Below are 16,357 nucleotides of genomic sequence, written 5' to 3' on the forward strand. Positions count from 1 at the left end.
AAAACATTAGGAAACAACAAGATATTACTACTATAAGACTGTAATAAGTAAAATCTCAGGAAGATATGTTATAAAGCTAAGCAAGATATTGAAGGAAACAACCACAAGCATATGCACAAAAGAATGGTCTATTATATGTATTGGCCTTGGCCATAGCATATTAGTATAAGAATTTTCAATGATGATCACTTGTAAAATGTAAGCTTAAGCTGAGTAATCAGTAGCAAGGAAGCTCGCTCATTTGGTTAAACTGAAAGTGAAGCAGTCAAGCACTTGAGGCAAAACTGAAGAGTTAGAAAAGAACCAAAGACTAACGGATATATATAGTTTCATTTACTGATGCCATAGCACTGAGAAGGAAATAAGCACAAGTATGTAGTTTCATTGGTCTACTCAAGTATCTATCTAAATAAGCAGAAGCATAGAGATGTTGATGTTTCATAGCTGGAGCGCATCGTAGCTGTCCGTCTCCCTGGTAGCTGTCAAATTCTTCAGAGAAGATGCTGATCTCTTTATGTATGTTCAGAGACTGGAAGTTCAGAGTACCAAAAGTCCTGACAACTAAAACTAAATACTTCCAGCACTCATTCGGTTTAACTGAAACTAAACCAGTCAAACATAAGAGGCAAAGCCAAAGCATCCACAGCCGTATTCTCCACGCTGAATCACTTACCGACGACAAGCATATGCAGCACTGAATCTGTTATATATATATTGGCCGCAGCACATTACTAGAATTTACAACGATCATCACTCGTAAGCTTAAACCAGAACAGTAGCAACTAAACTCTGATTACTCATTTGGTTGAACTGAAAGTCAAACACTTGAGGCAAAACTAAAGCGTCAGGAAACCAAAGCATCCAGAGCCTATTCTCCACGCAAATCATTTAGCGACGACAAAGGACTGAAAGATATAGTAGGACCAAACCAATCTGCTATATATTGGCCAGAACATAAGCTTAAACTGGAATAGTAGGAACTAAACTCGGAGTACTCATTTGGTTAAACTGAAAGTGAATCAATCATACACAAAGAGCCAAAAATCAGTTAAACACAAGGCAAAACTAAAGCTTCAGAAAAGAGCCAAAGATTAACGAATCAGACTGCACACTGAATGAGCACTCAAATTTGCACACTGAATGAGCGTCAGAAAAGATCCACTGAGTGAGCAAATAAACAAGGAAACAAGTCCTACAAGTATATAGTTTCATCATCCACTCAAGCATTGCCACATTTAATTTGGCCACATCAGAGGAATCATTCTCCACTCACAGCGGCGAGGTGAGCTAGCTAGCTCTGCCCTGGCGGTGGCGGCGGTGGGCCGGGGTTGTGGCAAAACATGCACGCCTTATCGCCGGACAAGCGGCAAGCCTCGCACCTCGAATAGGCGGCACGCTGAGAACCCGCCGGAGGAGAAGGCTCGGTCGCCGCCAGCAGTTCCACCACCGAATCCCGGTACTGCTGCTGACCCTGAGGCGCGCCGGCGTTGCTGGGAGTGGGAACTGAACTCGGCGACGGCGTTGCTGGGAGCTCCGGATGCACGTTGCTGGGAGTGGGGACTGGACTCGAAGACACATTGCCGGCCAGCGTGTGCTGCGGACGCACGGTGCCGGTCTGCGCGTAGTTGTAGCTGGGGACTGGACTCGGAAGCATGGAGCCGATCCGCGTATGCTGAGGAGGAGGCGCGTTGGCCATGAATGTATCCCTGAAGCAAGCGTCGCAAAAGGGCATCTTGAGAGCAACCCGCGTGGCGCGCGCTCCGCAAGAAGAGCATCCTGGTGCCCTTGCCTGTGAAGAAGAAGGCTGGCCGCGGAGGAGGTCGAGCTGGCGCTGCTGATCAATGGCAGTACCGTGACCCTGAGCCTGGGGTGCACGTGCACCGGCGCTGCTGAACAAGGGCCCGTTGCCGGTGAAGATATTGCTGTAGCATCCTGGTGAAGAAGACTGCCGCTGAGGCGCTGGGTTCGCCGGGCCCGACCGGACGAGCGAGAAAGGGTTGTTCAGAATATTGGCCACCTGCAGCCTCATCGCATCAGCCTGGGCCTGGAGCTGCTGCTCCCTTGCCCGTGAAGAAGACTGCCGCTCCGGTGGCGGTGCCAAGGTGTGGAGGGGTGGAGGCCTGATCTGCGCCTGCTGCGGAGGCCCATTGCGGGCTGCAACAGAAACAGAAGCCAAGAAATCGAACTCCGGCGTCAGGGAAGAACCAAGAACAGAGAGAAAGGATTTGTTTTCTTGGGAGGGAACGCACCTGGTGAAGAAGACTGCCGCTCCAGTGCGGGGTTCGCCGGGCCCCACCGGAAGGGAAACATGGAAAAAGGCCTCGGCGGCGCATCCATGTTAGCCAAGAACTGCTGCTCACGGGTAGGGACTGCCACTGCTCGCCAAGAAATCGAAGTCCGGCGTCAGGGAAGAATCAAGAACTGCACGGAACAGAGAGAAAGGGTTTTTTTTTTCTTGGGAGGGAACGCACCTGGATTGCGCACTGCTCCCCGAGGCGCACCGGCGTAGCCGATCTGCGCGTGCTGCTGAGGCGCACCGGCGTGAAAAAACCGCCTGTAGCAAGCCTCGCACACGAGCAGGTTGAGAACAACCCGCGTGGTGGGCGCTCCGCCGCAACAAGTGCATCCTGGTGCTCTTGCCCGTGAAGAAGAAGGCTGGTCGCGGAGGCGCTGCTGATCAATGACAGTACTGCCGTGACCCATAGGCGCACCGGCGTTGCCGATCTGCGCGTGCTGCGGACGCCCGTTGTCTGCTGCAACAGAAATACGCAACAGAAGCCAAGAAATCGAACTCCGTCGTCAGTGAAGAACCAAGAACCGCAGGGTGGACCAGAGAGAAAGGATTTACAGCTTTTCTTGGGTTGGAAGGAAACGCACCGAACTGGGAAGAGGCGACGGGTGGGGGGCGTAGAGCGGGCGTAGTCGCCGCCGTCACCCGTGGAAGCTCCTGCGAAGTCCCGTTGCCGCCTGCAGTCGGCGTCCGCCCTGAAGTCGCAGTGTCTTCCACGGCTTCCGCCTCACGCTCACGCCGCTGGCGCTGCCTTCGCTCTTCATTGTTGGCGACGGCCTTCCGCTTGTCCTCCATCTCGCCTCGGTCGAACAGCTTCGCAAGAACCGCTGGTGCGCCCAATTGAAGAGGAGAGGGAGAGGGCGGATGGAAGGAAGCTACGTATGAGAAAGGATGGGAGAGGAGGAAGGCGAGGCGAGGCGAGGCGAGGGAGGCTAGCTATATAGACGACGACGGACAGAGCGCCCGCTGCAACCGATCGATTTCAAGAAGCAGAGAGATTCCTTCAGCGGTTGGTCGTCCGTTGGTTTTGGAGGGAACGACACGGGAGGAAGGAAGAGCCTCAGAAACGGGCCTAATGCAATTCTGATAGCCCAACTAACGGCCCAAATCATCAATAGCGGGGGGCTAGGCCGATGCTATCCAGTTTTGTCATTTTCTTTGCTGGAAGAGAAACTATTTCATTTTAATTTTACAAAATTCCAGTGTTCCAAACGAATAAAAATGGCACTAGATTTTTTTATTTATTTGTCAGATTGCTGAAAAACAAAACTACCAATAAAAGTTTTACCGTGAACGCGTTTTTCTAAAACCGGGCTAGCCCCCTTTCCATTGCATAGAACGAAAATACATCAGTCTCAGAAACATTCGGGAGGAGGGGGAAAGAGAGGCGGCAAGTTCAACACGCTACAGAAAACCCACAACATTCGCCGCCATTGAAACGAATGTTATGGGTCAAAAATCTGATAGCACCAAAATAAACTAGTCCTATTACATGCCCGTAAAATAGGGACATAACACCAACATCACAAGAAACGTTTTTTAGCAACTAACAAGCACTACAGAAGGGCAACTACCTAAACCAACCGTATGAAACTTGTAACCATCAGGAAGAAACTTGCGACTCCAAACATAATATCGCCAATAGTTATTAGGACAAAGCTTAGTCCCTAACACAACCCCCACCGATTGCCAGATCACCCAAGCAACCGAACAAGTAAAATAAATCGTGTGGTGGCCTCAGGTTCACTGCAAAAGAAGTAGGATAGATTACCAGGCCATTTCCTACTCGTCATAACTTGACAGGTAAGAACATCATTCTGGGCTAATTGCCACATAAAAATTTGGATTTTGAGAGGTAGTTTAGCCTCCCAAATCCATTTATAGCTGCAACCACTAAAAGATTTCTCTAGCCATTTATACATGGATTTGGTCGAGAATTTAGCATTTCTGCTAAGACCCCAATAAACCACGTCACCCTCAGCCGAGAGACGAGTATGTTGGATTAGGTCCAACGTATCTAAATTTCCAAACACTTTTCCTCTTACTTTGAACTCTAATTTGCATGATTTGAATGAAACTAACCTGGACTGACGTTATTTTCAGCAGAACTGTCTTGCTGTTGTTTTTGTGCAGAAATAAAAGTTTTCAAAATTGGACGAAATTATATGGAGAATTGTTTTGGAATGTATAAAAAATACTGGCGCAAAGAACTAACAGAGGGGGCCACAAGCTCAGGGGACGCCCCCTCCCCCTGGTGCGCGTTGGCTGAGCTTGTGGGGCCCTCGGCGCTCCGTTTGCTGCAAGGAAATAACTTCTCAGGTGTGGTTGAATTGAAAACTCAACTCTTAAAGCTTATAAATATTCTTTGGCTCCCCTTGTGTGAATCAATAAATTTGTGTGAAATACTACACTCGATGACTGTTGCGACTCCCTACACTTGTGGATCATCAAAGTGCTACAGTTACTTCATCGAGATCAATGGCAGGCTAAGCAATCCAAATGTTCATTTGGCCAATCACAGGTTGTATACTTGGGACATTTCATTGATGCACAGGGTCCCCAGCAAGACCAGAACCATTCAGCAATGGCCAATTTCCAATAATATTAAAGAGGTCAGAAGCTTTTTGGGACTTGCAGTTTATTAACTTATTATAGGAAGTTTGTGGATCACTTTGGAATCATAGCAAGAGCATTGTTCAACTTGTTGAAAAAACATCAACCTTTTGTGTGGACAGATGAAACACAAACTGCATTTACATTACTGAAGCAACACCTTATCTCTGCACCCATTCTGCAATTACCGGACTCTACTAAACCTTTCACCATAGACACGGATGCATGTGAGTATGGTGTGGGAGAAGTATTACACCGATGTCGCCACCCCATCGCATATATGAGCAAGCCTCTGGGTCCTAAGAATCGAGGGTCTATCTACCTATGAGAAATAAGCATGGCAACATTGATGGTAGTTGAACAATGGCGCCCCTACTTACAAACTGAAGAATTTATCACTAGAACGGACCAACGCATCCCCATTCACTTGGATGATCAACGACTCTCTATTCCTTGGCAATAAAAGGCCTTCACCAAGCTGATGGGTCTGAGGTACAAGATCATTTACAGGTAATGATACACTAATAATGCTTCTGATGCACTTTCTCGACTTGCTCTTTCAAAGGAACATATGTCAGCAATTTCAGTCTGTCGACCAGCTTGGCTACAGTATGTTGTTGCCAGTTACGCGTCCAATCCTCGGGTGAGTAAGATAATTTAGAACCTACAAACACAACCCGATACTAAGTAATAGTTTACTCTAAATATGGGTTACTCTACTTCAGAGGCCGCATCTGGTTGGGAGGAGCTCCTACACTACAACACAAAATACTCAAAGTGGTTCACGCCGGCTAGGTGGGGGCCATTCTGGATACCTTCACATATCACCGATTGCGCAAACTCTCTTTGCATGGCCAAAAATGAAGAGACAAGTACTTCAGTATGTCTAGGCCTGCCTGATCTGCCAACAAGATAAACTAGAGTGAGTGAAATACCCCAGCCTCCTTGAACCATTGCCTTTGCCGAACGGCGCCCGGAAGGTAGTCATTATGGATTGACGAGCTACCACAGTCTGGGAAGTTCAAGTGCATATTGGTCGATGTGGACAAATTTACCAGATACGCTCATTTCCTTCCACTCAGTCACTCGCAGTAAAAGTGGCTTTTTCCTATGTTGACAATGTTTATAAGTTGCACGGTCTATCTGCATCCATCATATCAGACAAGGTCCGGTGTACACAAGCAAGTTTTGGACATAACTATTCGACACAATTGGCACTGAGCGGAACATGAGCACACCATCCTCATATGGATGGTCAAACGGAAAAGGTGAATCAATGCCTCGAAATCAATCTTCGTTGTTGGCATGTCCGAAGAATGGAGTCATTATTTGGCTCTCGCGGAATTTTGGTATAATTTCAGCGTCCACTCTACATTACAAACATCTTCATTTGTAGCTTCGTATTAACCAAGACACGGGTCGAATCAGCTTACCTGCACAATCCCTTTCACCGCAAAAATGGGAGGATAGAAAATTCATGCAACAAGTACTCTGACGGTGTCCTGGACTAGGGGGTACTCACCACGCCGTCTCCCGATCAGTTAGATTGGGTCGAGGACCCCCATGGCCGTATACTCATGGGCCAGTTCAGACAGCTGCCGCATACAAGGAAGATTCCACAAGACTTGATGGTCAAGACAAGGACTCCTCCCCCACCGGCGTATTCGGCTAGGACTCTTGTTATCCTAGGCCTCTGGTGCATTATATAAACCAGGGTCAGGCTAGTCGATAGACAGGAAAACAATCATACCATAGGCTAGCTTCTAGGGTTTAGCCTCTTCGATCTTGTGGTAGATCAACTCTTGTAATACTCATATCATCAAGATCAATCAAGCAGGATGTAGGGTATTACCTCCATCGAGAGGGCCCGAACCTGGGTAAACATCGTGTCCCCTGCCTCCTGTTACCATCCGCCTTAGACGCACAGTTCGGGACCCCCTACTCGAGATCCGCCGGTTTTGACACCGACATACTCACCCAACATCTGCATCATTCTACGTCCAGGACCCAATTTTAATTTATTTTTTGCTTTCAGGGTGCTTTGTGCTATTTTTTAGGGACCCTATTGTAAATTCAACGGATGACTTGTGGGCTCCACATCTGACCTGAAATAATTTTTACATGGTCTGTTCTACCAGACCACGGGCCATACCGTATAAACATTTGCAGTATGGCGAGGGCGTTTGCAGTTGTTGCTTTTCTTTGTTATTGGTTCAGTGCAATTTTCAAGCTCCGACGGGCGGCGTACAATAGGAAGAAGACTTGTATGCTTTTAATGTAACTTTGTGCTTTTATTGGTTGCTTTACGTCCTATTATGTATCCGTTGTATTCACCTTCCCTTTCCTCGATATTGATTAGATCTAAGATACCTTTTGGGTGTCTTTATTCAGGAAAAAAATAACATAAGCCCTACCGTGTGAACGTTTTGCAGTATACTGTAAACTGATTTTGCCGTACGAGATTTTGCAGTATTTTCTAGAATTGCTCCCACCAGCTGTAATATGATAACATAAATATTTTGATTTCGAAAGCACAGTTACAGTTGACGCTAAATGTAAAAAAAAAAGGGGGGGCAAGAGGGATACTTATTAGTTTGTCATAAACATCATGTGTGAAACGGCTGATTTTCTGAAAATGGTGCTTTTTATTGAAGAACATCAAGCACAGCATCAATTTCCTTATTTACCCCAGCAATACTGTATTTACCCTCCTGTCACAAAAATTCTTCTACTAGTACCTCATCTGGAGGGCCTGACTACTAGCTCTGCCCTCGTCTTAAATTTTGATTGATGAGCGTTGCGATGTCTTAATTTTTCAGTAAGCAGTAGTTCGGTCCAATAGTAGTACTGTACTACCTCATTTGCCAAGGGCATCATATACTACATGTAACTAGCGAAAGTTTAGATCCCTTGTCACCGGCTCAACTAGAACAGGAAAAAAAATGCTTAATAATCTGCAACCAACTGAGCTAGAGGGGGGGAAGATCAAAATTGAATTGTCTGAAAGAATGTTTTGGTTTTTTGTAATTTCCTGACGCATAATCAAGCATGGACAAGTCTTAATTCGTCATGTTTGTCTGCAAAGAGTTTTGAAGAAACTTGCGTTTACAGTTAAACTCTTCTTTATCCAAATTAGTTCTGTTATCGTCTTATAAACTGACAGAAGGTACAAGGGGATAGATGCACACTTTCTGAAGCAAAAGCAGCGCAACAAACATTCAGTAGAGCACATGATGGTGAAGGATTGCATCTTCAGCCATTCTCGACATTAATCGGGTACAACAGAGCCCTTACTGGCTTGCTCATCGAAGTGATGAAAGAGCCACTAGACTATAGGCAATTAGATACACATGATCCAATCAATCAAAAGTCTCATCATCTTCTCCCTGAATCAAGGAGCAGGCTAGGCTACGGGGCGCCTACTCCTTGGTGGCGACGGCCTTCTTCTTGGGGGACTTTGTGGCGGCCTTCTTCTTGGGCGACTTGGCCTCCTTCTCGGCGGCGGCGGACTTCTTGGGGAGCAGCACGGAATTGATGTTGGGGATCACGCCGCCGTGGGCGATGGTCACGCCAGCGAGCAGCCTGCCGAGCTCCTGGTCGTTGCGGACGGCGAGAAGCAGGTGGCGGGGGATGATGCGTGTCTTCTTGTTGTCTTTGGCAGCGTTGCCTGCAAGCTCCAGGACCTGAGATTCAGAAGCCCACCCATACAAAATCAGTCATCTGTCGAGCACGAGAAGAACAGAGCAGAAGAGATGCTCGGGGACAGGAAAGATGGGTACATACCTCGGCGGCGAGGTACTCGAGGACGGCGGCGAGGTAGACGGGGGCGCCGGAGCCGACGCGCTGGGCGTAGCGGCCCTTCTTGAGGTAGCGCCCGATGCGGCCCACGGGGAACTGGAGCCCGGCCTTCACGGAGCGGGTAACCGCCTTCTTCCTGTCGCCGCCCTTCCTTCCTGCCATCTTTCTCCTCCTCCGGCGAGCTGGAAACTACTCGAGATGCGTCGGCGGCGGTGCTTGCTCGAAATGCTCTGAGTCTGTGTGTTGGGACGGCGGCGAGGGCGCGGCTTTTATTGGAGGCAGGAGCTTCAGGGCAGGGGAGGGCGATCCGCGTGACGTAGTGCGCTCACCGTCGGATCTTGGGGGAGCGGACGGTGGAGATTGGTTTGGCTGGCGGCGATCCGTGGGAGGGTCCGATCGGCGAATCAGAGAGCAGGGATGTTGTTTTTACCACTGGACTTGGTTCTCTCTCTGCAGCATTTATACATGATATTTTTTTCACACTTATCTTGCATCCAATAGACATTTCACTTAGAGAAATCTGGTTATAAACTTCCTCCATTCACCAATCACGATAAAATAAATCCAGCGAATGCTACTTATGCAAATTGTAAAAGAAAATGTTATGTGGTAGTATTAGATTTTTTATCAATGTTTGCATAAGTGGATGATAAAGTACATCAGTGTCTAACGACACAAACCATTTACAATTTACACAACGTCCAACACTACCAAACGAAGCAAGTAAAATATGCTCCCATGTATTTGCTGGACTCACAGAAAGCTCCTTGTTGCTTCGCTCCGTATTATGCACATGGTGAGTTTTGCCGGGTGTAAAGTATATACCTTTGACTTTTGTTTGGTATCTTGCATCGATTTTTGTCCCTTGCATTTGTGGCCCAGTTCAACCTAGCTGAGATACTACAGGCATTACTCACAAAAAAAGAGATACTACAGGCTGTGGGCCATGTTCTGGAACGCGTTTGCTTGTCGTGACATCACTCGGTGTTCTCAATATGTGGAATAACTAGTCACCTCATTGTTCATGTTGCTCAAACTTGTCTCAAACTCTACTAACTTTTTCATATTATTTCCAAAGTCACGTCTAGTCTTATCAAGAGTCCCTTGGAGTATTTTTAGCACTATTACCTAATGATTCCAAAATAGGAATAACTTCACATAATTTCTCAAGTTTCTCGATGATAATGGCATTCTCACTTACCAACCATGGTTTGTTTTCTTTTGATCGTGACCTCAACTAGACCCTCTATTACATTAAAAGCATCCAAAGTATTAGTACCTAGAAAAATTCCTCCTCAAAGAGTATCTAGCACATGTTTGAACCAAGCAGATAATACATTGTAGAAGTTCCTTAGACGTAGAGTTGTTGCTTCATCATTTAATTCTTATTCTAACCAAACTCCTTTTTAAACTCTTTCCTCCCCGTTTGTTTGAAAGTAAGGATTTCCATCTCCTGTGTGGCAAACTCGCCTATCCTAACCAAGTGGAAATAAAAAACGTGCAAATGTCATTGGAAGGTGTTTCTTATGGTGGAGACTTGGATGGCGTTCATTGGTTCGCCAAGTGTAATTATCCAATGCATAAAAAGTGTGAACAATGACTTTCTCATGTGTGTAAGTGCAATATGGAACACTCATGTTCATGCCAGATAATGTTGTGATAATACATATATAGGCAGCATGTCCAGACTTTATTGTTCATCTTTTTTCATGGGAGGGGGGTGTTTAACAAAAGGATCATTCGATAGAAGGTCAAATCACATGTTTACTTCAATTACATTAATGGTAGCTTTAATGGTCCTTAAGAACAACCTATCTAGTATAATAGGTGCAATGGGATATTGAGGAATATCAACTATAACAAGATCAACCATAACAAGGCAATCATTAATTTGAATGACCACACCATGTTTATTCCCTAATACTTGTGGAAGGTAGAATTTGACATGTCCAACTTAATTTCACTAGTAACAAAAGGACCAAGATTGAGATTATCATAAATTGTCCTAGGGTAGTGGAAACACTGGCCCCTATATCACATAAAGCATTGGACTTGTTCAATTCAATTTCAAGATTCAATCACTCAAATATACCCTCTTGTTTAGCGAGAAGCTTACATATAAGTTCTTCTCTTCGGCATCTAGTTCACATACCTTTATTGCAACTTGATCAACGAAGTGTTTATACGCCTCATCATTTGATACCTCGGGTACTGAATGTTTGAGTGTCAATATCTTCAGTAAGTTTGCAATAGAGTATGATTGTTCGGGTATATGACTCTTATCAAGCACCTCTGGAGAATCTTCATTGTTTTTCATCATCTTGACACTCTCTACCAGATTGGGTGGCGGCTTTCTAGCGAACTTAGCTAGAATTACCGTTTGTCTCTCTGCAATTTTAGCAACGTGTGCCTCCATGATATGATGAGTTCTTTTCTCTAAAGCTTGCACATCGTTAGTGAGTCAAGAAATCTAAATGTGACAAGCTCAAGCGAATTATAGTGTTTTCAAAGACATGACATACTTTTGCATAGTTATTGTAAGTTACATGGTCACTAAGAAAAGAGTGTTAACATCCCTCCACCATGGTAGTTCTAGATTTAAAAATTAGCATAGAACAAGCTCAATATAACACATTTTGGTGTAATAGAACTGCAACATGAGTTACAGCAATTGCATACAACATAAGAGCAGTAATTGAAGGCAAGTATATGCGAGCATACCAAATTGTGGACCTCCGCTAAAAAGCGCACAACGCCGGAGATGATTTAACTCAAGCAAGACAAACAAATGCCAAGCCGAGTATATATAATTGTAACTTTTATAAGCCTGAGGATCAAGGTGCTTGCTTGCGTCATCTCTATTACATATAAGGCTTGATGAATGTAAATTAATATGAATGGAGAACCGGAGCAACATTATTCACACGATAACCTGCAAAACAACCATCAGAAGATTATCATTATCAGATAGTACATTCACTACAATAAATTATATTATTTACAACCGGATCTCATGCACTTACGAAAATTCTAATTGATTTTCTCAAGGTTGTAGTACTATGAGAGAGACATTTCGTTGTGAAATATGACCAACGTTCCTTTGGGAAGTACGCATGAACACACTCCACACATGTTCCAACTACCGAGTAATTCCGCTCTAATAAAAAATGCAAGTAATTTCTAGTCTTACCTTCAATTCAGCTCGAAACATGCAGTAGCCTCATTCTTGCAAGCAAACATGCATACATGAAAAAAATTCTATAAATCCGACGTCTGTTTTTTAAGCCTGGCAAATCAAATGTCTTTGGGGCAAATTATGTTGTCGCGAGGATGACAATTTCCTTTAGCAAGCATTACAAATTCCAATTGAACATGGCAATAATTTGTCAAGCTTACTGAAGGAAATTGCCATTCTCGCGATAATATCATTTACCATCTCGGGCCTTCAATTTTCCATGCTCAAAAAATTGTCATTCGATTTTTAGAGGAGCAAGACAGGAGCTTCAAACCAACTTCAAATTATATTAAAAAATCACCTCTCTCTATCATATTGACAAAGTCTTCTCCTCCACACACCGGATGACAAAGTAGCCAAGGCTCGGCCACCGAAGGCCTCATAGGTCCACACCCCATTTACTATTTAACAGTTAGATTCAATACTACATATCATTGTACCCTTATTACCACCATGTAACTCAGTTTGATACATAGATTTTAAGAATGCTATACTTTTATATCACAAGTCAAACCTAAATGTCACTTACATATACCATACCTGGCATGAACCCCACTTGTCCATCCCAACTATAGAATGGGTCAGTGTGCACCATAACCCTATAATGCTGGATATGGCGTTAGTGCAGGTGGATATAGTTGAACCAGGATGGGAGAAGTTTTTAGTGTCCGAACCAACTGAAGACACATCCACGAAGCTCGTATAGTGCATAAATAAATTGATCCTTTGGCCGAAAAAGACATAATTATCAAAGGGATGTCCTCTCCGCGAAGTTTGTCACATGGACAATATAGCGGCAGAGTTCGACAACCTTCTCATTTATGTACTGAAGACCACGCCACGTTTAACGAGTTGCGGGATCTAGGCATTAATATGGAAATTGATGTCATAGATCACTTTGAGCACACTGCCCTGAAGGGTCCGTCCCCTACTATTGTTGATCTTTCTCAATGCAAGAAAAAAGCACTATTGGCATCTAGGCCGATATGTCTTCAACAATGAAGCTAGGGTGACGCGCAAAGTACACTAGAGGTGAGCCAATGCTCGACACGAAGGCCCTTCAGAACCTTGAGGAGGAGGGACTAACTCTGCATGAAGCGTACATGATTCAATGTAGTGACCCAAAGGGATACCGAGACAACTTCCGGGTCTTGGTGCCATTGGTTTCACTTCTCTCGTGATTCTAAAGAAAATGAATTCAACATTGAGTACTAGGACTTCTGGTATTTATTTAACCTAGGGAAAACTAGAGTTGTCCATAATTAGACCATGGACTCTTTTCCAAGCCAAAGAGGCCAAGCGCATTACTCAGATGTTGGTTTCATCGATTCCTGCTTTTGCACCTGGCACGAGCTCTAGAAAAACACAACGTGTGTCTCCGAGTATATTGCACGGGCGTGGGTAGCTCAGAAAGATAAATCATACATCATCACGCCCTAAAAAATCCTGTAAGTCTTTCAACCTAGTCAGAATTTATTTTTTATGCATACACGCATGTATAGTAAAGCCTTTGTCCCTCGTATGCATAATTAACCATTGGATCCTTGTGGTTATCGTCCCCTCTTGGAACAAAGTGTGCTATGATGATACCATGAGGGCCAAAGATGGTAATGGCCAGAAAAAATGGGACCTTAAAGATATCAAGGGCGCAATGGACTATGCGTTCTACTTGTTCAGGCACACCAACAAAGAAGAGTATGCCCTTAAAGGTTGCTACTAGCTTAATCACCACCACTTCCTGTTTCGCAACAGTCGCCGGGAAGCGCCATGTTAGGTTTTACGTGTGTGTCGGTTTGGATGAGTTAGTCCGTGAGTAGAATCTAGTAAAGAGTCATAGTGATTTCAAAAACAACATGGGCTTGATGCAACACAAATATGACACACACAAAGACCATGTTTGCATTAGATATTTGGTGGCTCATTTAATTAACAATGAAATGATGCGCCCAACTAGTATGTTTTATCGTGGCCCTCTTCAAGTTTTAGGCACGCTAGCTATATCTAAGCTGCCAAAGGGGCCATCTTTGGCCAAAGAGCCAGCTACTGCGAAGAAGCCATCTTCATTGTCCAAACAGCCGGCTACTATGAAGAAGCCATCTTTTTCGGCCAAATAACCAGCTGCTACGAAGAAGCCATCATCTTCGGCCAAACAACTAGCTGCTGCCAAGAAGCCATCTTCTTTAACCAAAGAGTCAACTCCTGCCAATAAGCCATCTTCTTCGCGCGAAGGAGCCATCCATTTGCAAACCCTGATCCCATGGAGAAATTAGCAATAATCTTCCTCTAAGCTCGGAGACATTGTATTGTGAAAACTCATAAGCATACTTTGTAGTATGCATAGATTGTGTTCATGTGTTATGTTCTCGCTTGATAATACATTTTATTTGATTGAATGAAATTAGCAGGATTTCTTAGCTTTGAATCTTGGGAAAGTTGTTTATCGAGACCGATAAGGGTACAAGTGTACTTTTAGCCTATGTCGTTCATGTAGGGATTGACTTTTGTGCAATGTTGATCTACTATATATATATTTTTTTTCGCGAATACGCAAAGCTTGCGTATCATTTAATTGATAGAAGAAAATAGAATGAGTACATGGAGTACAACACAGGTCACGAACGCGTGATGGTGTGAACAAGGTTCCCAAAGCACAGAATGGGTACTCGGCCCGAACAAGCAAACAACACAGCAAAACCCCTAACTTGAGAGGAGATCCTAACCTACGCAGCAACCAACAGCCACAAATTCATCACCGGGGATGTCGCGAGCACACAAGACGAGCCTACAAGAAGGATAATGACTTTGTGGCGCCATCGTCGTCCGATCCAAAGAATTAGACCCAGGGTTTCCCCTGGTGCTCGAAGAGGGGCGTAGAGGGAGGCCATGGCAACACCTCCAAGAAGGGAACAACACTCGTGAGTATCGCTGCTGCAAGCATCGACAAGCCGAGCAGGGATTTCTCCCTGCCCTTGGTTTGAGCAATCCCGTAGCCACCAGATCAGGAATGTAAGTGCATCTAGTGCCCCTTAGTGATTTTGGTGTATTGAAGACTTATAGGTTAAGGGACTAATGCGTTTGTGAGTGTACACAGGTCTATAAGTCTATGAGGAGTTTGATATTTATAGAGAAAGTTGACCCCTAAAAATAAAGTTCTTCGACTGAAGACTTTGGATTTCTGAAGACCTTCTGAAGACCTTGAAAGTGAAGAAATTGGTGTGACCTTGAAGACTTGGTATTCATTCGAGGAACATGAAGCGTGAAGACTTTTGTTTTCGTAGTTTCATTTTCTCTTTCTTGAGTCATAGGAAACACCGTACTGTTAAAGGGGGTCGAGGAAATACTAAGGAAAAATTTCCATGTGATGCTCAACTCAAAATCCCATACCTACCAATCCCTTCGAGTGAAGCCATTGGAAATCTCATACAGTTCAGTCAATTTCTTCAGTGATAGAGACGAAGTTCTTCTGGTCTCTGAGGAATTTGTCCTGACTGAGGAGTTAGGAATTCGCCAGTGCGGATTGCCTACACAGTGAGGAACATGATAGCCCTGAGGATTTTGCTACTCAAAATTCCGACCGTTGCTATGCTATGCGCCAGCTGTTCCAAAATATCTATCCACCTAACGGTCATATCATTGAAGGGCATTTATGTCTTATCATGTTGGGCTGCTCCCTAGGCTATAAATAGCCGCCCCCTACAACCACTAGCTGGTTGGCTGCTCCGAGAGAAACTGACACTTGTCATTTGAGAGCAACCCATCCTCTGAGGACTTTGAGCGAAAATCATCAAGTGAGGAAAAACCAAAAACCCAAAACCCAAACACCTACAAACCCCAAGTGATTGAGCATCACTGAAGAGTTTGATCCTGAGTGGATCCGACGCTTGTTACCTTTGAAGACTGTGCTTCTTCCAGACGGTTAGGCGTCATGGTCTAGAGCATCCAAGAGGAATTATGGATCGCCGATTGACCGAGTTTGTGAAGGTTTGGAAGTCGCCTGAAGACTTACCATGAGTGATTGGACGAGGTCTGTGTGACCTTAGTTCAAGGAGAATACGGTGAGGACTGGGTGTCCTGAGCTGCGTGTTCAGGACTGGGTGTCCGGGACTGTGTGTCCTCGAGTTTAAATACTCAGCCGCTCCAACCAGACGTACAACTGAGACAGCAGTTGGAACTGGTCTACCAAATCATTGTCTTCACCGAGCTTACTGGTTGCATTTCCTCAACTCTTCCATTTCCTCATAACTATGTTGTGTGCTTGTTCATATCTGTGCTTGAAGACTTTGACTGAATATCTTCTCAATTTCCTTAGTTCAATTTCTTCAGTCTGATTGTCTTCATCTTGTGTTATCCTATGCTTACGCTTCCTGTACTCTTTGCCTATCTTCATTTCATCATGATGACTATGCCTGTATTCTGTTATG

At 44.7% G+C, this 16,357-nt stretch overlaps 2 protein-coding genes across 2 annotated transcripts; both read right to left on the bottom strand.

Annotated features, from left to right (window-relative positions):
* Nucleotides 1-1,291: 1,291 nt before the first annotated feature.
* Nucleotides 1,292-3,163, bottom strand: LOC147973405 (uncharacterized). The gene is made up of 4 exons (XM_087524986.1): nt 2,878-3,163; nt 2,472-2,753; nt 2,250-2,375; nt 1,292-2,154 (listed from the first exon to the last, which is right to left on the bottom strand). Exons 1-4 carry the CDS (start codon nt 3,083-3,085, stop codon nt 1,292-1,294), a joined length of 1,479 nt encoding a protein of 492 aa, XP_087381112.1. The 5' UTR covers nt 3,086-3,163.
* A 4,928-nt stretch (nt 3,164-8,091) lies between these two features.
* Nucleotides 8,092-8,946, bottom strand: LOC125528959 (protein H2A.6). Its single transcript, XM_048693380.2, has 2 exons — nt 8,687-8,946; nt 8,092-8,586 (listed from the first exon to the last, which is right to left on the bottom strand). Exons 1-2 carry the CDS (start codon nt 8,861-8,863, stop codon nt 8,323-8,325), a joined length of 441 nt encoding a protein of 146 aa, XP_048549337.1. The 5' UTR covers nt 8,864-8,946; the 3' UTR covers nt 8,092-8,322.
* Nucleotides 8,947-16,357: the final 7,411 nt, after the last annotated feature.

The sequence above is a fragment of the Triticum urartu genome, chromosome 5A (genome assembly GCF_056163025.1).
Source record: "Triticum urartu cultivar PI428250 chromosome 5A, HENAU_Tu73, whole genome shotgun sequence".
NCBI classification, from domain to species: domain Eukaryota; kingdom Viridiplantae; phylum Streptophyta; class Magnoliopsida; order Poales; family Poaceae; genus Triticum; species Triticum urartu.